Source organism: Lactuca virosa, chromosome 6, assembly GCF_052849685.1.
Source record: "Lactuca virosa cultivar CGN04683 chromosome 6, Lactuca_virosa_CGN04683_v6, whole genome shotgun sequence".
Taxonomy (NCBI): Eukaryota; Viridiplantae; Streptophyta; class Magnoliopsida; order Asterales; family Asteraceae; genus Lactuca; species Lactuca virosa.
This window is the reverse complement of record NC_136431.1, coordinates 131,564,170-131,588,410: the sequence shown is the minus strand read 5'-3', so window position 1 is coordinate 131,588,410 and position 24,241 is coordinate 131,564,170. Positions and strand designations below refer to the sequence as shown.

At 29.6% G+C, this 24,241-nt stretch overlaps 3 protein-coding genes across 3 annotated transcripts; 1 reads left to right on the top strand and 2 right to left on the bottom strand.

The window, feature by feature from the left end:
* Positions 1-11,651: 11,651 nt before the first annotated feature.
* Positions 11,652-13,271, top strand: LOC145122596 (uncharacterized). The gene is made up of 5 exons (XM_079058171.1): positions 11,652-11,908; positions 12,278-12,339; positions 12,444-12,605; positions 12,684-12,833; positions 12,949-13,271. Coding segments are annotated over exons 2-5 (459 nt in total). The 5' UTR covers positions 11,652-11,908; positions 12,278-12,338; the 3' UTR covers positions 13,095-13,271.
* An 85-nt stretch (positions 13,272-13,356) lies between these two features.
* LOC145122595 (uncharacterized) lies at positions 13,357-14,514 on the bottom strand. Its single transcript, XM_079058170.1, has 3 exons — positions 14,139-14,514; positions 13,879-14,051; positions 13,357-13,605 (listed from the first exon to the last, which is right to left on the bottom strand). The coding sequence occupies exons 1-3, from the start codon at positions 14,502-14,504 to the stop codon at positions 13,509-13,511; spliced, it is 636 nt and encodes a 211-aa protein (XP_078914296.1). The 5' UTR covers positions 14,505-14,514; the 3' UTR covers positions 13,357-13,508.
* Positions 14,515-15,190: 676 nt separating this feature from the next.
* Positions 15,191-18,446, bottom strand: SUVH9 (SU(VAR)3-9 homolog 9). The gene is made up of 2 exons (XM_079055374.1): positions 16,144-18,446; positions 15,191-15,578 (listed from the first exon to the last, which is right to left on the bottom strand). Exon 1 carries the CDS (start codon positions 18,207-18,209, stop codon positions 16,236-16,238), a length of 1,974 nt encoding a protein of 657 aa, XP_078911500.1. The 5' UTR covers positions 18,210-18,446; the 3' UTR covers positions 15,191-15,578; positions 16,144-16,235.
* Positions 18,447-24,241: the final 5,795 nt, after the last annotated feature.

Genomic DNA, 24,241 nt, shown 5'->3' with positions numbered 1-24,241 from the left:
AATTATGTCTATATGCACACATGCATTTTGTGTGAGTGGTCTTCGTTAATTATTTTTTTTAATTTTCTTGTGAATTTCAAATTTGAATCTTAAAAGATACAATCACATGTGGCTATCACATTATATAATCACATTTGAATCTTACATGATATAATCAGATGTGAATCTTACATGATATATACTTGTGCATTTTTCTGAGTGTTCTTGCATTAATCAATTTTTTAAAAAAAATTTCTTGTAGGTTTTGATGAATTTGTTGAAAATATTGAATAGGTGAAAAGTGATAAATTGAAGAAAGTATGGAAATCTTGATATGAAGAAATGATAAGACAATGAATCTTCGTAGCAGTTTTTATTTTTTATATTTTATTCTGTATCGAATAAATTATTTGTTATATTATGTTTATAGATTGATTAATAAAAATGAGATTTTTTATGATTAATTACGAATATTATAGTATAATAAATATGCATATATATACATTTGAAAAAATATGCATATGCACCTAAAACGTTGATTTTTTTTGTTAAAAAAATTAAACTTTTTTTTAACTAATCTAGTTTTTTTTTGGTAAAACTTACCGATTTTTAACATTTGACTTTTTTAAAAAAATATAGTTTTTTTTTAAATTGCAGTTTTTCTGCAAAAATTGTAGTTTTTTTGAAAAAAAATGCATTTTTTTAACAAAAATTTGCAGTTTTTTTTTTTGAAAAAATTGCAGTTTTTAAAAAAAAATATGTATTTTTTTCAATTTTTAAAAAAAATTATGTTTTCTGAAAAAAATTAAAAATCTGCATCTTTTTTTTTAAAAACAAAAATTATTAAAAAAAAAATCCGAAATTTGATTTGTTATGTTAATTTTTAAAACCTTTTTATTAATATTTCCAGTAACAAAAAAAATTAAATATTAAATGAGATCGGTAAGATGACGATCATGCCCTTAATGAGTTAATTTTGATCTAACGCTTCACCTTTAGTTCTCAGGTTCTCGGGAAACTATGAGTTCTCAACGGATCTCAACCCTATATATATATATATATATATATATATATATATATATATATATATATATATATATATATATATATATATATATATATATATATATATAGGAATGGGTTCTTTGGAAAATAAGGAATTAGGGCATCAAGTGAGGACCAATTAGAATTTGACACATGTAATTAATTAATTAATTTATAAATAATGGTTTAAAGGGTATTAAAGTAAATCGATCGATTAGAGGCGTAAACCCTAGAACATTAGACTGGACGATTTTCGTTAAGTGGCGGGATCGATTATGATTTTTGGGGGGATCGGTTGTGTGTTACATTTGTAGTCGTCGATTGAGGTCAATAGGCAGCAAATACGAGAAGATATACGCGCCGATTTTATGATCTGATAGAGAATTGAGCGGGATCGGTTATGATTTTTGGGGGGATCGGTTGTGTGTTACATGTGTAATCGTCGATTGAGGTCAATAGGCAGCAAATACCAAAAGATATACCCGCCCAATTTATGATCTGATAGAGAATTGAGCGGGATAGGTTATGATTTTGGGGGGATTGGTTATTTCTCCTTCTATCCTTCTCCGGACGACCCCCACACCACTCTATCTCCCCATCCCGACGTTTGCACAGTTGTTTCGGCATTGATGATCTATTAATAGCTTCTTAAAGGTATTTTATTTATCTACTCTCAATCAATTCTCACTTCTTTGCTGTTAGCCGATTCTCAGTTCTTAATCGATAATTTACCATCATCAAAAGTGGTCAATTTGTTCAAGTTAAATTTTGTAAATCGATAACTTAATTGAGTGTCAATTCTTTATCAAATTTGTTTTACAAAAGTAAGATTGTGAAGTGGAAACTATAATACGATGCCCTATTTCTTATCCAATTTGGCATTTATGGGAATCCCAATTTCTAGATGGTAAGATAAATAGTTATGTTAGGATGGAGCTTATTAGAGATTAAACAAAAGCAAATATTTTGTTCAAGCTGAAGGAACCAACTAACAATTTGGATCAGAAAGATGTCATGAAGTTAAGCATTTTATGAATGATTGAAGTTTGATTCTTTGCTAACTTTTGTTTTTAATAATAATATCTTCTTAATGTTGATTTATGGAGTTTGATGTGCACGTTTTTACCTGATTATACTGTTAATTAGGAAGGAGACAAATTGTTAATTGGTTTCTTGATTAGAATATGTACCAGATAGTGATATGTTAGGCTTGTATGCCTTATCTGTCAAGCAGTTCTTGATAAATTTTTCATCAAAATTTATAAATAGAACTTATTGTATCATTATGACGTTAAGGTGAAATTTATTGTTTTTATATTGTTTTTTGGATACACATTTGCAACTAGTATGCTATCTGATTTTTTTAGTTTGTGTATTTTGTGAAACTTGTCGTTTGTCATTCTTAGATTATGTAATTTAGTAAATTTTCTTAGGCTTTAATTAACGGTTGTTTAAATATTGTAAATCTTCTTAGATTATGATATTTATTATCGATGGATAGTGGACAGTCTTTGATATCTACGCAGAGGGATGTTACTGTCAAAGAATTTGATGGTATGTCTTTAGTAATTGGTCATTTGAGTTCATATGATTAACAAAATGTTGGATGTGTGCACATCATTATATATAAATTGTCCATTTGTAAATAACAAATTCATGAATATACTATAGTAAACTCTAGTATTTTCATGTTTTCGTTGAATTATTCTTATAAATTGATTGATGTAGGTGAAGAAGATCAATTGTGTGATTATAATCACATCAGCACACCCAAACCTTCAGGAAAAAGTGAAAATTGTTCTGGAATTGAATTTTCTCCTTCAGATAGTTTCTTTAGCCCAGGAGTATTAAAGGAAATAGATGAAATCATATACAGAAGTACCAAAAAGAAACTCCAATTCGTGGATGAAAATTCTACAGGAACAGGAATTGATATTTGCAGTTCAGCTTCTACTTTTTGTTCTCCGTATATGAATAGCATAGTTTCAATTAGAAACAAGATTACTGATATGGAAATTGATATTTGCAAGTCAATATTATGTTCAAATAGAAATCTTCGGTAATGCAAATGTTATAATATTATCAGAATTTTTATTTTAATATTAACTGATATTTTTCTTTAATAATTTTACAGGGAAACCATATGGGAGTTAAAAGATGCACAACTTATGTTTGTTGAAGATTCATATTGTTTTGAAGCAAACAAACCTATTAATTGTAATGTTATTGATTGTTGGTCATCTTTCCTTAACATTATTTACACACCAAACTCAGTTATGGCACCATCCAGAGTATTCTTCCATACAAAAATATTGGTTAGTTAAAATATTATTTTTATTTAAAATTAATATATACTAACTTTTTCATATATCCAATCATAATACAGACAAATTATATTCTTGATGAAATGATATCAGAGCTATACAGATTTGATAAGTTTAGATCGATAGTTCAAGAATACAATTTAAGGTTCTATGACAAATATCCATTTACTGACATGGATCTGGTAAATATCATGTTTCATTATATATAAAGCTAATAACATTTGATACATTATATATTTTTTATGTTTATACGTGCAGGTTTTTTTTTCCTATTGTTAATGGGCCAAAATATTATTTAATATGTTTTGATTTGAGGAAACCTGCTTGGATGATCATAGACCATATTTATAATAATGGAGATGTGGAAACAACCTATGGAAATATACCTAGAATACTGGTAGTGTATGAAGTACTTTAATTTATTATCTTTTTATAATAGTAAGTTATTGAATTATATATAATATATAAATAATTTAATAATAAAAATTGTTTATTTGTTGTATGCAGCATTACTTCTTCTGCCTCTATTTATTTTATGTTGGTCATGAAAAAGAAAGTGATTTGAAAATTTTAGCATATGTGGTTGTTAATTTCAATTGGAAAAAGCATGAGAGAAACTATGATTGTGGTTTGTATCTGATGCGACATATGGAGACATTCATTGGACAGTCAGACTATTGTTGGGATTGCGAGCTTGATCATAATCCAAGTACATTGATAACTTCATTGAAGATTTTGAGGATGAAGTACATGGCGAAGCTTATGTTATCGGAGCACAATATTCATAAGGAGATGCTTATTTCTGAAGCAAAAATGTTTCAGAATGAAAATAACTTAAATGCAGCTTGATATGTAAAGTTATGATGAATGTTGTTATTATGTTCTTGATTTTATTGTTTTTTTGTTTTTTTTTGTTGAAAGAGGATGTTGATTTCATTGTTTGAGTTTAGTATTTTTGTTGTTGAATTTTTTCATATCCAAGTGAAAGTAATTTACTTTATCATCACTATGCTAAATATCATTGAAATAATTTTTTCGATATAGTTTTCCTTTCTTGGTTCTGTTGATAGGTTCTTTTTTTTCCTGTCTTCGATGTGCATTTATTGTCAAAGTGTTTGATGTAGAGGGGCTATAACTATAAGTGAAAGTCCAGTTATGAAAGTAAATTAATTCCAAACTTAAATACAGGGACCATCCTGTAATAAGACAAAAGTTAGAAAGTATAGTAACATGAAAATTAAAATAAGATATTTGAACTGATTTTATGTATGTAAGCTTTACATATTAAATAGACATTATTTATATAATATTTTAAACATATACATTTAAGATGTACTTTTGAAGATAAATTATTATGAACACAATCAATAAGCAAGCAAAAACTTATCAAATAAAGTTTAATTATTACATTCAATAAATTGAAATATTCCACAATACAAAGTATAATTCAAAAACTAGTTATACGTATTAAAATCTTTTCTCATAAGGACAATTTTTTTATCATGAAACATAACATTTGGCACAAATTACTGTACTTTTCAAAAAAAAAAAACAATTCACCTGTTAACTTAAGAATATCGTCTTCTGTATTCAAAGAGCATGATTCATAAATTTTGCTAATAGAATCTTCATGTACGTAAGTTGAAGTTAATTCTTCAATGTTTACAGACATCGTTCAATAATCTCTGAAGAATTTGTAATTGGTGAACCAACAATCAGTAACAATTGAAGTAATTGAAAGATCTGAATAAGAATATCTATTGATTTTTTGGATTTCAAAATCCCTGATGTCTAAATTGAAGTTGCTGCATGTGGTTTTTTGTAGGTTGTGGAATTTGTTTCAATGGTAGGATTACTTTAAACATTTAAAGATGTTGGAAGCTGTTTTCGAGTGACCAGAGGTGTTGTCTTTGTAGGTGCCAAAACTTGTCTTTGTAAGTGGTGTAAGTGTTTTATTTTGTGTGGTAATGTCATGCACATCAACAATTATAAAATAATTATTTTTGGTGTTACACCCTTTGAGCATTAGTATTGTCATAATTTCTTGTGTTCTTTGTGATTGCTGTTCAATGGTGGCAATAACTTTGTAAGGATCAAACAATAATTAATGTTAAATATATACTTTAATGACCAAAATGTAAATATTACAATTAAAAGGTACACAGATGAAATATATATATATATATTGTAATTAACTATTGCTAATTTTTGGAACTTCAATGTTATATATCATTAATTTATAAAAGTACAATGTATACCTTATCTTCTATCTCTTGATTTGACAAGTAGCAGATGAAAATGTTGACTGAAAGCTTTAATATCCAATATGCTGGATAGGGACTTCTTTTCAATACAATAAAATCAATGTATTCTGGATGGATAAGCTTTGTTTCACAGAATTCACATTAGAATTGTAATTGGAATTCAAATTGGATTCCAATATTCTGATTGTAATTACTTTTGTTGCCAACATAAACAGTTTTCAGGAGAACAGTTGAGCTGTCTATGTAACCAATGTAGTATTTGTTCGTCATGCCTTCAGCTTGTGCCCAACATACTCAAAATCACTTTCTTGTATCCTACCCTGGAATTTGAAATTCCATTACAATCATCATCCTTTTTTTTATATGCTCTCTGTATGCATTCTCATCAATTTGATTTCTAATATACAAATAAATTTACACGTGAATACAAAAAAAAAATATAAAAACCATTTTTTCCATTTAAAAAAATAGAATATTATTGTAATTAACAAAAGATAAGCTTCATGTATCTATGGGTTTACAAAAGAAAGGCTGTGAAATTCTTAGCAATCCTTCGTTCATCTTGATATGCATAATCTGTCTAATTAAGAAATTCTTAACCAGAAAATAAGCAAAAATCAATTGGAATTTGTGGGGATGGGGTTGGGCAAAATACAATCACGTGAACAAATCAAACATAGAAATCAGAAACGAAATTCAAATTAATGAAATTGAAGAAACCAAATTTAGATGATGCGTGTGTGAGGTTGTGCGACACCGAGAGAAACGCCGATTGGGAATATCAGGCAATGCCGATTGTGATTTTGTGATTTTTGCAGATCGATTCGTAGATTTGAGTATAATTCTCTAATTTTTTGCAGATATCGTTCAAATATATCTCAACATTTAATCGAAATATCTATTCAAAATTTGAATTTGAAAATCGGTGAAGTAGAAATCATTTTGAATTTCAAATTCAAAACTCAAAATTGAAATTTGTTCAGTTTTGAATCGATTCCGAGTTCGAATTTCGAAAGTGTAACCGATTTTCCAAACGAAATGTTTACTAAAATACCCTTTTGAAGACGTGTTGCGTAATATTCATACATATGTGTGTTGTCAAGTTCTGATTCGCTCTTTTCTTTTTTTAGGGTTTTCCTTATTTTCCAAATAACTCAACCCTATATATATATATATATATATATATATATATATATATATATATATATATATATATATATATATATATATATATATATATATATATATATATATATATATAGGTTTAGGTTCTATGGAAAACAAAAAACCCTAAAAATCATTAAAATGCATAAAAAAAATACTTAGAGATCACAAAACTTTTTTTGAATTTTTTTATAAAAAATCGCAGCTCTTTATTAAAATTCGCTGAAAAAAAAATCATTTTTTTTTTGTAAAAAAAAAGTTTTTTTTTTCAAATTTTTTTTCAGCGAATTTCTTTAAAAACCTGCGATTTTTTCATAAAAAATGTCAAAAAAAAAAGTTTTGTGATCTCTAGGTATTTTTTTTATGCATTTTTATGATTTTTGGGGTTTTTTTAGGGTTTTTTTGTTTTCCAAATAACCCTTCCCTATATATATATATATATATATATATATATATATATATATATATATATATATATATATATATATATATATATATATATATATATATATATATATATATATATATATATATAACTTTTTAATATAAAAGTTAAAAACTATCGACTAAAATGATTTTAAAATATTGTTTGAGGTATAATGTTTGTTTTACATTTTTTTTTCTTTTTTAATATATATATATATATATATATATATATATATATATATATATATATATATATATATATATATATATATATATATATATATATATATATATATATATATATATGGTGAGGTTCAATAGAGAATCATAATTAACCAAGGAATCAAGCAACCAATCTTTTTTTCAACTTTTAGAACTTATTTTTTATAAAAAAAAAACTAAAAATACAGAAATTCATAACTTTTTATCTTTTTTCCAATGATATCAAATTCGATTTTTTTTTACGTCAAATTCACAATGTGAATCTTTGAAAATTCATAATGTGAATCCGGATTCACACGGTGAATCCGAAAAATATTTTTCACATTCACAATCTTAATATATGAATTTAGATATTTTTAGATTTTTTTTCGATAAAGAATAAGCTCTAGAAATTGAAAAAAAAAATTGGTTCCTTGAATAACCAATAATTATGGATTTCTATTGAACTTTTCTATATATATATATATATATATATATATATATATATATATATATATATATATATATATATATATATATATATATATATATATATATATATATATATATATATATATATATATATATATATATATATATATAGGGAAGGATTATTTGGAAAACAAAAAAACCCTAAAAATCATAAAAATGCATAAAAAAAATACCAAGACATCACAAAACTTTTTTTTGAATTTTTTATCAAAAAATCGCAGCATTTTTTACAATTTCGCTGAAAAAAAAAATAAAAAATCAAATTTTTTTTTACTTTTTTGTAAAAAAAAATTTGTTTCAAAATTTTTTTTCAGCGTTTTTGACCTAAAAGTTGCAATTTTTTGATAAAAAAATTCAAAAAAAAGTATTGTGATCTCTAAGTATATTTTTTATGGATTTTAACGATTTTTAGGGTTTTTTATTTTTCATAGAACCTAAACCTATATATATATATATATATATATATATATATATATATATATATATATATATATATATATATATATATATATACTAGCCGTTTACCCGCGCCAAGCGACGGATGCGGATATTTTTTCATAAATTAGTTACTACAAACGATTAATTTTTTTTATGAATTTCCAATCATTTTAAGAACATTTCACGACCCTCTCCAAATGATTGTATCAAGTTATTTTCCTTATTTTTAAAATAATTATGGAGCTTTTTAGTATTGAAACACATCATAACATTAACCAGAATGTGAAAAGAGAAATGGGTTGAATTATTTGTTTATGTTTTAATCGCTAAGTATATGTTTTTTCCCTTTTCAAAAACTATTTTAAGTATTTCCTAGTATTGAATAGTAAAAAGCTATAAAAAAATGGATAAAGTATTTTGATAAAATAATGTTGAAAAAACAATCATTAATAAATTCGGATGCTTATCCCGAAACAATTGCAAACTATATTAGCATTTATAGAATTAAAAGTATTATGTTGTGTGGTTTTATTCCGGAATATTATCAATATTTTTGTTTATTTTAATTTGTAAGCATCAAATAAAATCAATAGACCAATACAACTCTCGAATACAAATTCATGACTCCTATAATCATTTTACACAATTTGACATGATATTTGTTTCTTAAATTATGATTAGCTTGTGTCAACTTTACTTAATAATTTGGAATATATTCTGATCATAGGCAAGTGAATAATGAAAATCTACCAAAATATATCTACATTTATTTGTAACTAATTCCAATACCATCTACCAATTACATATAAATATATTCTTTAGTATAGTTAAAAATTACAAAATCAAATTATTAGGAACATATTGACGTTTTATTATTACTGTGAATTTCTTAATCATTTTTACTATCATTAAATTATTCATTTGATAGCACAAAGTCCAAAATATTGCATTGGTTCATCGTTTTATTCCAAATGCAACTTTTTTATTACAAGTATAGAACACACAAGAAACTCTAATCACAAACCAAATCATGTTTGACCCCTACATTGGAACATTGGTTGGACTATGATTGAAATCAGAATCACAGTCTTTGTAAGCCATTAAATGCTATTATATAGGTTAATTTTGTTGTTACCGTTTTTGTAGAAGGGTTGCCAGCCTATGCTTGCACCAAATTGAATGTAGCAACCACTAAAAGGGGCAATGTACTATAATGCCATAAACAGAAAAAAGCATTATACTTTGAAATCACCAAATGGTTACTTTTTGGTACAAACTAACTCTGAAATCACCTGCCAAGCAAAAGAATATAAATCAACATATAAAGCTTTTAAAAACAAAAGATTTGTAAATCAACATATACACTAAAATTCAATAAATTTGGATACTATAATACAATAAAAATATGATGTTATAAACAATTAAGTAGGGTGATATAATGCTTTTTAAGTACAATTCAATCAAGCAGGATGCAACAATCCACTAAGAAGAAGTTGAATTATATATAACTACAACTTAATGAGAAAAAGACCCTAAGTCAGACTCATATGAATGGCATATTCACAAGATTTCCTGAGTCCTGACAGATGCGAGATGCATCTTTGAGTTCTGCATAGCTTAACCACACTTTTTTGAACAATTATTTTAATAAAAAGAGAGGACAACAGCAAGAACTTGAGCCAAGTACAAGAAACCTAAGAGCAATAAACAAAAACCCCTACCAAATCCACAACCCCAACATCTACCAAATCTAAACAACACCAAGAATTATGAATGCAACCTAACAAAGAACCAAATACAAATTTATGTGAGAACAATAAACACCATGCAATCTATTAGCAGATTAAAAAGCTTGGAATTATAGGGAACTTGAGAAAGAAATATTGTAGTCCTAATATACAAAGCACAAAAGCAATTTAAAGCCCATAATTAAATCCCAAAGAGAATCATATGCAGTTGGTAAAAATTACCAACCAGGAGATATTTTCTTCAGAAGTTAGAGAAAGAACATACCTGAAATTGAGTTCATCAATATCCACAAAATAATAATCTTCATTAGATGAAGAAAAGCCAATAAATATCAAAATTAAGATCTTCTAACAAAAAACTAAAGGGAAGAAAGATGGTATGTGAAGTATATGCTAAAATTGACCGATTTCACCATATGTTGTGTGTGTGTGTGTGTGAGAAAGAGAGAGACCTCAATGGTGGTGTAGACGACTTTTTAGGTTTTAATCCTAGTATTCACTATAATCAGAAACACTGAATCAAAAAAGAAAAAGTGAAAACATTTTATTTGAAACAGATGGCTTACCTCTAGATCATACATTAAGATATCATGGTCTTTTTCATCCACTTCTTGACTGACCATCTACTTCTTGCCAGATGTATATCAATATTGTGCCCTGATAAAAAAATTATCACAAACACCCAAATAAGCAAAAACATTTCAACGCAACTTCACTATAAAACGAACAATCAATTGTAAAATTAAAAGTAATTTTGATGCTTCTGTGTGTTGAAAGACGGGAGAAAGATAGAAAGGTACATGTAACCTTCAATTTCATACCTGGTTCAACTTAAAGGGTTTCTGGAGTGACCGAGAGGACATTTAGGAATTTTTCGAGTGAGAGAGTTGTAGAGAAACGTTCCAAGTGCTTATTTTCTGTATTGGTGACCAGTGTGATCACGGAGAGGGTAACGGTGATGGTTAGGGACGGCGGAAATCCAGTTGATGAAGATCCTGGTGGTGGTGGTGGTTGTGAAGATCAGGGTAACGACGGTGATTTAGGGCTTTTTCATACGGGAGGGAGATAGTACAGTAAAGAGGATAGATGGGGAGAGAGAGGTGGATTGAAGATTGAACGTTGGGAATATATGGGGACGGGCCGAGATAGAGGAAAATGTGATCAAGATAGAGGGATTTGGTTTCAGTTGATGACTTGGTCACAAGCTTGAAGAGAGATTCTAAAGCTTACACCCGATTTTTGTGTTGACTTAGTTTGGAGACAAGTTAATTATGCATTTTTGTTAGCTTTCAAAAAAATTTGAATTAGTCTTTCTATTTTCAACTTAAAATTTAAGAAATATAAAATCCACTATGCATAAATTATAGTACTTAAAGCTTAATGGTTTGGACGTCTTAAATTTATTATTAGAAATAATAAGGTTTGTATAATAATATATATATATATATATATATATATATATATATATATATATATATATATATATATATATATATATATATATATATATATATATATATATAACTCGTGGTAAGAACCATGAAACTGAAATCCCCATAAACATAGCAGAACGGTGAAACCAGTAACTTCCGCTGATTTGTCGAAGCCACTGCCGGGAGGCGTTAGATTTTCGTTGACGAGATCAAAAGTGTTGCCGTGATCTCATCTTTTCGACCGGAGTTGGAAGCATTTAATCACATTAACACTTTTCCCAATAGCCTATTTGCCCCCGTCAAAAAGCCTTCCGATCATCATCATCATCACGATCATCAAAGGCATTGTTTTACCGGCGTGATGGGAGCCATGAATATATCTCTAGTCGTATCAGGTAAGATTTGGGTTTGTATTTTTTATTCATTTCTTTCTGCTTTCTATATCAATCGTGTGGTCGGAAATTGATGTTTTAGAAAACAAAACCTGTGAAACATAATAAACAGAAACGTTGACCGAACTAAAAAGCTAGAAATGAGGTGACGAAGATTCTAGAGAAAGTGTATATATTTAGTGGGAACCTATATTTGGCCCACCAGCGTTCATAAGAGCCACAACACGAACACAATTAATCTCTGCGTTGACCGCCACTGATGTTGACCTTCTTTGCACGATTTTCTTATTGAAATCGCTTTTTCTTCTTCTTCTTCTGTTCTACTTCTTAAGGACTTGTGTTTTGAAATCTCATTTTCATTCTTCTTTTAAGGACTAGTTGTGTACTTTCGATGATCCCAAGTTACCCGGAATCCTACTAAATCAAATCCCCAAGTAAGTTTTTGTTCATATATTTGCTTCTTTAATTTATATCAATACGTTAATACGTTATGTATTCTTCTATACGTCTATTGATTTTTGCTATGAATTTTTCAAAGTGTATCCGAAGGTGAAGGTGAGACAAGAAGAAGAAGATCCACAAGAGTTTCAGAGAATTTATTTGAAGGATTTCCAGTCTCCATCCAATTCCCCTCAACATAAAGATGGTTACACTTACACACCACCGAGGGTTCTCAAGTCTCATCATATCTCCACTTCAGGCATCTAACTAACGATTTTAATTTACATAATCAAACCTTAGCCATAGACGATATCTAATTTTCTATATGCTGAATCAGATGCCAATATATCATCATCAAAAGCAGCTGCGAAGGTCGACAGAAAAGTTGCAGAGGGAAATAAACCAAATAATAAGGTCAACAAGAAAATTACAGAGGTAATTAAGCCAAGTTCTATCCTGCCACCGCGAGCTGTTTTATCGAGTCCAGGTAACATATATTATCCGTATTTAACCCAATTTTGTTCAAATTATTGTATAATCAGGACATGTTCTATTGTTGTTATATGCATGCACAATCAGACTAATTGTTGGTATGTGGGCAGAGAATGATTTGATGCTCAGAACCAAAAACAAAACAAAAACAGAACGTTCAGAGTCGAAGAATCATAAGCTGAGTCAAAACACGCATGCCAAGTGCAACAAGTCTTATGAACTCGAGAAGAAAAACAGCTCATGGTCATGGAAATGATTATTAGATGTGTGCAACGGATTTTTTTTTTTTTTTTTTTTTCATCACTAAAGGTTTATTGACACTCAACTAACCGATACTCATATTGTAATATAGATACGCTTTGGTTTTGTTTTTAATATTGGCACATCTGTATTGTAATACAACGGGGCTTATATATCGACCATTTGAAAGAAAGGTAGCTTGGTTCAGTTTTTAAGTAGAATAGATGTCACGAGTGATTACATAAATCTCTGAAAAAAATCCAACATTTGAGAATGTATTTGGTTACGAAATGATTAAATATAGACCCATATGAATTATAGTATAATTTTTCTTATATTACAACAGCAATAAGTACCCATCGAAACGATTAGTACAAAAACACAAGCTTGGGGCCCACAGCTACTTGTCTTGAACCATAGTACGCAGCAACTACAACACAGGCTCTGCACCTACAGAAACAGCACCACCATGCTCGCACTCTTCATCTATTTCCCACAGAAAGCTAGCATATGCTGCAAGAATATTACTGAAACAAAAAAATAAATACTCATTTTCAATTAAGCTCTTCAATGGCATATGCTTAGACATGATATTGAGATTATGTTTGTTACATGTTACATGGACATTGGGATTGGATAAAGCTTTATGGGGTTATTTTAATCATTTCGGAACAAAAATATGTACTTTATGTCCAATTAGTATAGTCCATGATCTAGTCTAGTGTATGCCAAACACAGTATGACCTTGTCCTGTATATATAGAAATGAAAATTGAGGTTGTGGAGTCATAAGTGGATTACCAGTCTCCATGAGCAACAAGAGCAGCTTTCTCAAAGTAACTCAAGGCTTTATCCTGATCACCATGAACCTCCAAGACAAACTTAGCATACTGTATCAGAGTTTGACCATCATTAGGGTCTTCAAGTGTAGCACGCAAGAAGTAATCCTCAGCTCCATTAAGATCACCCGTGGACTGTAATCATACTCAAAAACTTACAATCTGGTGAAAATTTTGGGAAATGAAAGAAAGAAAGAAAGAAAGAGAATGTTGACTTCTCACCTGTAAAAATTGGGCGTACTTCCTCAAGGCGAGAGGATTGTAAGGATCTGGATCAATAATCATCTTATAGTACTCGATATCACCACTCTCATCCAACAAGGTTGGTGTAAACTCAGTGCCACCTATACCATTGATTCCAAACCCTGTAGCAAGATACATTTTAGGACTCGGTGGTTGAATCTCTTCATTCTTAAATCCATTTGATTCTTCATCCTCCACAATCAATCCCATACTTCTCTCTGCAAAAGAGAATTCACCACTACTGTCCAATTGTTTTGAACTTTTCGTCTCTAAATCCCCTTTCTCATTTTGAAGACATCCGTCTTCATCTGCATAAATGCAGAAAGATGGCTCGGTGTGCAACATTGAATGGAAAAAAAATATGAAACATATATATATATATATATATATATATATATATATATATATATATATATATATATATATATATATATAGTGGTGGTTGAAAAGTGATCAAGACAGTTGTGGGGCTTTCAGACAAGATTTAATGGAGTTGATGAGCTTCTATGAAGCGTTTGAGTAAGATTCAATCAACAATTAAAATAAATTATGAAACCTGAATAAAGAAAAAGGCAAGATTAATTGCACAGAAAGTAGTTCCCGTTAGTGGATTCACGTGAGGATTACTTAGTTGGGTTCCCCGTGCATTGACCTTCCTGTGATGACAGATGGAAGGGTATTTATTCAAAGAAAGTAACAAACATTATGATTGTCTAAACAATAACTTATCCTGTACAAACTATACATACCCAAAAACAGTAATAAAAATTTGTTACAATTTTTTATTATTTATTTGTTTTGAAAAGCACTTCTTCATCGGTCTGTGAGGAAGGCATTGACATCTTGTATATAAATTGTAAATTGTCTCTAGACTAACAAACAGAGAGAACATGTTGTATCATGTCTTGTCTTGTTTGCCTCAAAGACCTTATAAATCACCTAGACCACTAATTAACACAATTTTATCAAATAGAACCAAAATTACAAAGAGAAAGATGAGATAAATGGAATAATGTCAATACAAGAAGAAATCAAGCTTAAGCAATCCCTCCTCAAATGAAAAAATATAGACCAGAAACAACTCATTTGAAGATGTCGGATACAGTTGCTCTACTAAAATTGTAATAAATAGGAACTTAATATATACACGCTAATATTATCACATTAAACCACTAAGATTGGTGATCCTAACATATGAAAGTCTACAATAAAACATACTACATTCTACATACATGTATCTAAACTTGTCAGCAATTGCATACACCTACTTTATCTCTGAAAATGTCTGAATGTATTATTCCCATCAGATGTTGAAATTTGCTCACAATTTGACAACAGGACACGAAATTGGTGAAGCCTTTTCTTGAAAAGGTTGCAAATCTTTTGACACAACATATTTTAGGCTTCTACACCTTGTACCTAACAAGAAGCAACAAAGTTCATGTGAAAATTAGCATATACCTGTTAATCCTTATCCAATGGCAAGTTTCATATGATATGCAATAAAAATATTAACATATATTATACTGATTAGATGGGAAAAATAAAAATATTCCATTAACAGGGTAGGAAATAGCCAAATCAATATGATTAAACTTGATGGTGACATACGAAATTTTATTTGTATATTGCAGCATCCTACTTTTATTTCTTTCTGTAACAACATTTTATTTTCAATATTTTCCTTATTAAGGCATTGTACTTTGAAGAATCTACCAAATTTTAACATTGTACTTTTATAATTTTTCTTATTAGCACATTGTACTTTGAAAAATCTTCCCAATTATAGCAGTGAAAATTGCTTTGTATGTGGATGGCATTGCTATACATGGGTCGATTTTACAAAGTACAGTGCTGTAATAAGAAAAAAATGTAAGTAGAATAATAAACAAATAGATGAAAGTAGATTGTTATTTCTTGCATTTAAAGAGCTCAGACCATAACAAAAAAGGAAAAACTTTCCATAATGTGAGAATCTAGTTACCTCAGAACATGATGCATCCAAGAGTCTGCATGATAAAAAAAAAAAAAAAAAAAAAAAAAAACCAAAAATGAGAATAGAGGATGAGAATTGATTTAATTAGTAATGGATAGCTTCCCCATCCACTCATCAGCCTGTCCATAATCAACACTAAGCTCTCGTAATGGAGGAATATTCTCCATAGCAAAAAGCATAAGATGAGGAAACGCAAGATTCGAGTGATCATACAACACCAACTGCACCAACACATTTGGAGATGAACTGTGACTCATATAACACGCAAGATTCCTCATTCTTGAAACATCCATCGCAAAATCCAAAGGAGGGACACAAGGGTATGATGGTCTTACATAATCAGAAAATATTTGACTCAAATCACCCCATTCTGCCCATCTCTCACTGAATCGATTCGGATAAATTAAACTATCACCATTCATGGTAAAAAGTTGTGCTTGCTCTCTTGTAAGAACAAGCCCACTATATTCACAAATAAAAGAACCCGCTTGTATCAAATCTAGTGATCTAACTCCCCAACCGGTTTCCCTTGATCTAAAAACTTCAAAACGGTTTCTCACACCCTTTTGGCTTACACGGTTTTGACAATTAGGAGGACAACGGCAGAAAGGTCCACATTCGAATATCAGTGGCTTCCCTCTCACAAGAAGACCGTTTGAATCATAAGCAAACTCACCACCATTCTTCTGAGCACAAAAACAATCTTTTGAACATCCCGCGACACACATGCACCCACCTCCTACGTGATGATACACAAAAGGGGGGAAAACAGTTGTCTTTAAATAGTCATAGTACATTGGTTCGTGATTGCTATCAATGTCATTGAATAGAAACACTGGGATGTTTTCTTTCTTCATTGATATATCAAAGCTAACATATCCAACAGGCCTAACCTCTAAAGGTTTTGTCCTAAGATTCTCTGCAAGTTTAAGAAGTGCACTACCCATTTCAGTTTGGTTTTCCATTCTAACAAGCTTGAACTTATACACTCCAAAACCAGATTTACCCACATCAAACCAAGCTTCGATGATTTTGTAAAGTCCATCATAAACGTAAACTTTCCCACTGGGACTACCTTCATACTTAAACCCACGGATTACTCTTACCTCGATTCCATAATGCATGCTTCTTTCCATCGCAAGATTCCCACCTTCCAATTTCTGATGAACGACTTGCTTGTTATTCTTATCTTGTCCGCCATGACCAGTGTAGACAATAACATCGCCAGCATCTTCATCATCTTCATACCCACCGGAAACAATCACACTGGTGGCAATCGGTTCCCTATTGGAGCTCTGATTCGAGGTTAAGTAATCAATCCCTGCTTGCACTTGGCCGTGCATCCCCACAACGCATAATTCCATTCTGAAAAAGAATACATCGCCGACGTGAACCCCAGGAATCTCCCCAACAATCCGCTTGTCTCGATTCAACCATAGGCCGCGGTCTTTCATCACCGCAGAAGCTTTCAGATCGCCCCGGGCACGGGGAGTAGAGACGATTCCGAAAGACCTACGTTTATCGTCTGCCATAACGACTAATACCCTAAGCGAATCATAAATCATCCTCGTTTTCCTTACCACGTCTCGAAAGTACCTCTCGTCCTCGATTCCAAGGTTTGTAACTCTAACCAATTCCGACGACCTTGATGGATTCTTCCGGCGAGACGGCACAACGACGGTAGAAAGTTGGTTTTCTTCGGGAACCGGCACGATTGCTTGCGCGTCAGGATCCGTGGCTTGAATTTCGTCGTACGTCTCCATGTCCTTAGCAAATGCCGTTCGAAACATCTCCGATATCCTATTGTATTCTGAATAGACATTGTTTTCGTCTACTTCGGAATGTTCGACTAGTGCTGTGGTCGGCTGTGAAATGAGACCCAAAATAGGGTTAGAGTTGGATTCTGGTGGGACATCAACTGATTCATCGAGAGGTTCCAGTTTGGGTTCAACTTTCGGGATGATCGAGATTGCAGCAGTATCGGCGTAGCCGGTGGCGATAGTGGTGGTGTTAGGAGGATCAGGGTAGAGATTAAGATCAATTAAAGAACCCATTTCTTTGTCAATTGTGTGCAAGGAAACGGATAAAGAAAGAATGAATTTTTCCTAAACGCTCATGGATGGGGTGAAAACGAGTGCAGAGTGGTTAAAAATGATGTATTGGTCTGGCGATTCTGTGAGGGAAGCTGGATATTGAGAGAGAGAGAGAGAGAGAGAGAGAGAGAGAGATATGCAGAAATCACGATAAAGAAAGGGAAAACCCAATGTGAAAAAATGTGTGATTTTTTGCTCTCCGGCTCCTTTTTCGACTCTTTCTATCACATATTTATTTTTTATGACTAAATTATATGAATTAGTATTATATGGATTAATTTAAAAAAAATAAATATAAATATCAAAATAGAAAATTTTAAATTTATAAAAAATAAGAAAAATAATGAATTATTATAATAGAAATATTTTTTATTTTTTTTCAAGTTAAACAAATAATTTAAATAAATTAAAGAAAACTAATGAGCTTTAATTTTGAGAATTTTGAAACTAAAAAGGTAAGTTATTAATGAAATTGATATTCATTTATTACTATATTTATTGCAATTATTATATTAAAAAATTATATAAAATCTTAATAATCTCTAAATATTATTAAAAGAGAACCCTTAATTCTAAATTGAAGAAATCAGGGTCATTGATTGTATTTTAATCTTATATTTTCCACCATTGGATTATTTGTTGACATCATCTTTGTGAACCTCTTTATTTTTGTCCATAAATTTTATAAAACGTATATTACGTTTTAATTATAAATTTTATTAATGACAATTAAATCTCACCAAAAATAAAATAAATTAAATTAGGAATTCTATTAATTGACAATTAAATCACCAAAAATAAAATGAATTAAATTAGGAATTCTATTAATGACAATTAAATCTCACCAAAAATAAAATAAATTAAATTAGGAATTCTATTAATGACAATTAAATCTCACCAAAAATAAAATGAAAAAATACGCCCCACCCCTCATTACCAGTACCCCTACGCTCTCTCCCTCATTTATTTACATAAATTATCTAACATAAGTTTTGTAGTGGAGAAGAAAATGAGGGAAAGAAGAAATACAATATATGTGGGCTTCGATCTGTGTGGATCAGTCATGTGTTCGATCATCATGGAAGAAGAAGGAATGATATAGATATAAATTTTCTTTGGATTCTACTTTAATTTGATCGTTTAGATCGATTATGGGTACGTTTTAGATTATGTTTCTTTTATTTTGTTTCAACTATGAAGTTCCAATCTATAAAACCTTTCGATTTAAGTTTAAATCCATAATGATTATGTTTTCTGAATCTGCTTCGATTTTTGTTCTTATGATTTGTATTGTTGATTTTGATTTTTTAAGTTATAGGTACCTGGAGAGCAAAAGGATGGAAACAGCAACACCACTACCTCTCATCCATTGTTTCGATTTGGAAGATATGTCCATTAGGTAGTGAATTTGTATATGTCGATTTTATTTTTTATTTTTATATATGAATTTAGTCAATGATTTTTTTATGACTTACCAGGTCGTGAATGGAAGATATACTCGAGTCAATGTCTATATTCCTGGATTTGGAGATGGAATTCAAACCCTTATACCAGTGAGTGATCCACATATTCTGCAATTCAGCAAAACCCAGTGGTAATATGTGTTTTGATTTATTGTAAAAAACATCTTTTTATAAAAATACAAATTGGACTCTCAGAAATAAGTTATTCACCAATCCTTTTATAATATTATAAAAAAAACATCTTTTAGACTCAATAGCAAAGAAAAGACAAAGTTTTAGTATACCATGTAAATAGATTACATCAATAAATCTTATTGGAAAATGTTTGGGATTGATTAATTTTGGTTAATTAGCAGATTTTTTATTACCTTGCATTGTCCGGGCATGCCGAGAAGTATAGTAAGAACCTTGCACAACCTTATTCTTTCGTTTAACTGGTTTGAATCTTCTTATTGAGTTTACTTTCTCAATGATAAATAGGTACACCCTACACTCTTGAAAATAGGGTTGGGAATATTGTGAGTATCAAGGTTTTCTCAGCAATAAGAGAAGATATTAGTATAAAAGTTGCAATATAAACCATTTTTAATTACATAATAATAACTAAACAAAAATATGTGAAGGGTTATCTTTATAATTTAAATTGCAATATATAACATAAAAATAGTATGAAAATTTCATTATGTTCCATTCCATGCCTCACAAACATGTTTATGGAATGGAATTACTCATTCTATTATCTTGCTTTTACGATTACCTATCCATTCCATTTTTTTGTTCCGTTCATTGCAACCTCACATATCTCAAATAAGTAATTCAGAAATCCATCACAAAACAGAAAATGTTTTATAAACTCCTATAAGGGAAGTAGAAAGATAAGACTAAATGAGTGTATGATGTTAATCTAATTTTGATGTTCTTTCGTCTCTATTTGCATGTTTCTAGCTTGTTTGTAGTATTGTCTATAAAATATTGTTGTTATATTTGAAAGTTCATTTTACCATTGTCATCTTTTTGTGTGTATATTTTAATCTTTTAGGTTTTTTAGAGTATTTGAGGCACTGTTTCTACTTGGGAGTGAGGTGAAGTCAAGGGCCATAAAACTGGAGGGTAGTTGTATTTAGAGCCACTTGGATATTGAAGATTTTTGTTGGCATTAATTTCAATAATAATATGTACCCTATAAGAGATATCATAACTATAGTTTGTTTTTTTTATAACATTCTTTGTAATTTTTTTTAAATGTTGTAGAAGTGATGGCTACAAGGTGTGGTCACTCATGTCTAGGATCAAGGGTAATTTGGTAACTCTTTAAATATTACACTCTATTAAAGAGTACAAACGAAGATTTTGACTTTTTGTTCCTTATGAAAGAGGCAAGGGTATAGGATTTTTTTAAAAATATTTGTTAATGGAAAATACATTTTCATTTTTTTTTCGCATATAGACCATTTATGTAAAAAAAACATTTCAAATATGGACCATTTATGTACTTTTGTTCACAAGCGAACCATTTATGTAGTATAGAAATTTAAATTTTAATTAGTAGGTCATTAATATGACAATTTTCTAGGGAAAATTTGTTTTTAGTATTAAAATTTGCAAAAAAAAAAAAAGTTCATTAACGGCATTGTACTTTAAAAAATATATTTTTTTTGGATTATTTTTAGATGATATTGAAACGTTTCATTTTTTCCTACATTGAAGCTCATTTGTAGGAAAGTGTTCTTGAAGCGAATTTCATCAATAGCGTTGAACTTTGCAAAAGAATTCATTAATAGCATCGTAGTTTTCAAAATAGCTTTTTTTGGAATTCTTTAACTGCAGGTAGATTCCTTGAATTCCTACCTTGATGAACATATGTGGAGAAATCTTTTTGGAAAAGTATAAAATCCTAATATGACAACCCGAACAAGAAAAAAAAACCCAGTTTTGACTAACCCAATTTATTCAAAATATTTATTCATTTTAATAACTTACACACCATTTAGATGTTCATATGAAATAACTTCGAGATGTAATAAAGCTAAAAAGTTAGTTGACATGTTTTGTACTTTCTAATGATCATTACCATGAAACCTTTGAAGGATTTTTTTTACCAGAAAGAATGTGATCAATATACAAAACAATGTTGCATATTCAGGACCTGATGTTCTTAATTCACTGTAATAAGGTCTTTTTGTAAAAATTGATTGACCCTACCCAACTCTCCCATGCAAGGTAATGGATTTATGTTGTTCTAAATGTGTCAAAATGCTTCACTTAGGTTTACTCAACATATGGTCTGTGGACTATCCATATTGATTTCATGATTGAGAATAACACATCACATCAACCAAGATCAGACCATCAACCATATCAGTGACCCCACTGAGATTAGCAATGTACTTTGAGTAATCCTCCAAAACAGGCAACGAACTTTGAACCGTAGTAAATCTTGAATCAATTCCCAAATTGTACATCAAACTTCCAACATTAAACCTTGAACATTTTCAATTAATGTTATCGAGTTGTTATGCATTTGATTATTTAGGTATATCGTAAATTGTTTAGCTTCCCCTGTTGATTTTACTACTTTAACATGTACAAAGGATAAATACCTATAATACCTACATATATGAGAGTGTTGTCTTTTCTTTGTGAAATATCTAATAGCTATTTTGACAGTAACGTTTTTTTTTACAATAATAAGGTTTGAATAACTGGTTTTAAATAATCATTTTGTAAAATCATTTAAAAACCAATACTATTCCTCTTTATATACTATTACGTTAATAATACAAAAGTTAAACCATAATCTTTTTATTTTATTAATTGTCTTAATTCTAAAATTTATATAATTATCATGTAAATCTGATTACTTATTTAGCTTATTTTAAAATAATTTACATTATAATCGTACTTATTTATTTGTGGAATAAAAGTAGAATTATAGCAATATATTAATTTATTTTGTATTTATCATATATATATATATATATATATATATATATATATATATATATATATATATATATATATATTATAATATAAGTTTTTAAATAAGACATAACGAGGTTACCACCTTATAAAAATAAAAATAGTATAGTAACCAATTAATCGATTCTCTATTTCATTATGACCTTTAAACGATTAATTATGTTCCAAAAAAATTTTATACAAAAAATTTGTCTAAATATATAAAAGTAATCATGTTTTAATTTGTCAAATTATAAAACTAATCATGGTTTATGTTTTTCATATATGAAAATCATATTACGAAAAAGAGTACTAGCATCAACCTGTTTTAAAATAAACTTCACATATTATTTTAGTTTTTTAAACATATATTTTGACAAAATAACTATTTATTTTGTTTAGGATTAATGTATACTTATATATGAATGGGAGATTATACAAGAACAATATATTCCGTGTTCTTTAAAGTATAGCATGTTCCTGCTAAGAACATATACAAATTTGCATTCATAAATAAGTCCCATTTTTTAACCAATATGCTAATATTTATTGCAACACACCCTCCCTCTAAACCTTAAACCCCTAAATAATCGTATGAAACTAATCATCGAAAGAAACTATTTGGTACCGCTGCATCAGTAATAGTCGAAATAAACTATTCTAGAGATTTGGTCCAAGGATTCCTCTATGTCCGCATGAAGATGACATGTTTCCATTCAAGTTGATAAGAAAACAATTTCGAATTTGATTATGTTTCGCAATGAAAATCAATAAAGCTCAGGGAAAAACAATTCCAAATGTAAGTATTTATCTCCCATAATCAGTTTCTCACCTGGCCAACTTTATGTGGCATTGTCTATAAGGATATCACATGTCAATACAAAAATATTAGTAAACTCTGACGAACAGTTCAATGACAGTGAATTCTATACATCAAATATGGTCGACAAAGAGGATATCATTGCTTTGTAGGTATTTATCTTCCAGAATCGTTTGGGGGCAAGACCATTTTATTTGGAGGTGACTTTAGACAAATTCTTCCAGCAATACAAAGAGGCAATCGTTCGGATATTATGCAGGCATCATATTCATCCAAATTATGGCATGAATGTACAGTTTTAAGTTTAACCGTAAACATGAGGCTTTAGTTTGGTTGTCTAACTAATGATTTTGATGAGACAAAAACATTTAATGAGTGGATTCTTAAAATTGGTGAAGGTAATAACGGTGGCCCTAATGATGGTGAAGTTGAAGTTAAATTTACAGAAGACGTTGTCGTTTACTCTACAGGTGACCATATTCATTCAATTGTATCCACCATTTATCCATCATTTGAAAACCATCTTGATGATCCATCATATTTTCAAGATAAAGCTATTTTGGTCCCTACAAATGAAGAGTTGATGCTACCAATGACTACATTTTAGGATTGATGAAAGATGAAGAGAAAACATATATGAGTTCAAATTCTTTACGTGAGATAGAGTTACAAGATTTTTTTGAGGAATCAATCTACTCTTTAGTAGTGTTGAATGGTTTTAAGGCATATAGAATTTCCAACCATAAACTTAC